At 39.7% G+C, this 214-nt stretch overlaps 1 protein-coding gene across 5 annotated transcripts in view; it reads right to left on the bottom strand.

Moving 5' to 3' along the window:
• LOC119585161 (uncharacterized protein CG43867-like) overlaps positions 1 to 214 on the bottom strand; it is a 37,878-nt gene that overhangs the window by 12,718 nt on the left and 24,946 nt on the right. For all 5 annotated transcript variants that reach the window (XM_037933792.1, XM_037933794.1, XM_037933795.1 and 2 more), the window contains one exon: positions 9 to 170. In XM_037933792.1, coding sequence (XP_037789720.1) covers positions 9 to 170 — 162 coding nt within the window. The remainder of the gene's footprint in view (positions 1 to 8; positions 171 to 214) is intronic.

Raw genomic sequence — 214 nt, 5'->3', positions numbered from 1 at the left:
TTCCATACCTGATCATTAGGGCTCTTGAAATAGATGAACATTTTACCAATAAGGACACACCAGCAGCGCCGTGCATGGCCGTGCTTCACCTTTGTCAGCCATCCTTGTATGGTTGGTTTGTTGTCTTCTTTACTCAAAAGGAGTTTTGTGGCATTACGTCGCAACACATTCTAGAAAGATTACAATAATTTATAACTATCATCTTGACATTCAA

The sequence above is a fragment of the Penaeus monodon genome, chromosome 19 (genome assembly GCF_015228065.2).
Source record: "Penaeus monodon isolate SGIC_2016 chromosome 19, NSTDA_Pmon_1, whole genome shotgun sequence".
In the NCBI taxonomy this organism is placed as follows: domain Eukaryota; kingdom Metazoa; phylum Arthropoda; class Malacostraca; order Decapoda; family Penaeidae; genus Penaeus; species Penaeus monodon.
The sequence above is the reverse complement of the archived record's forward strand: the minus strand, read 5'-3'. Positions and strand labels throughout refer to the sequence as shown.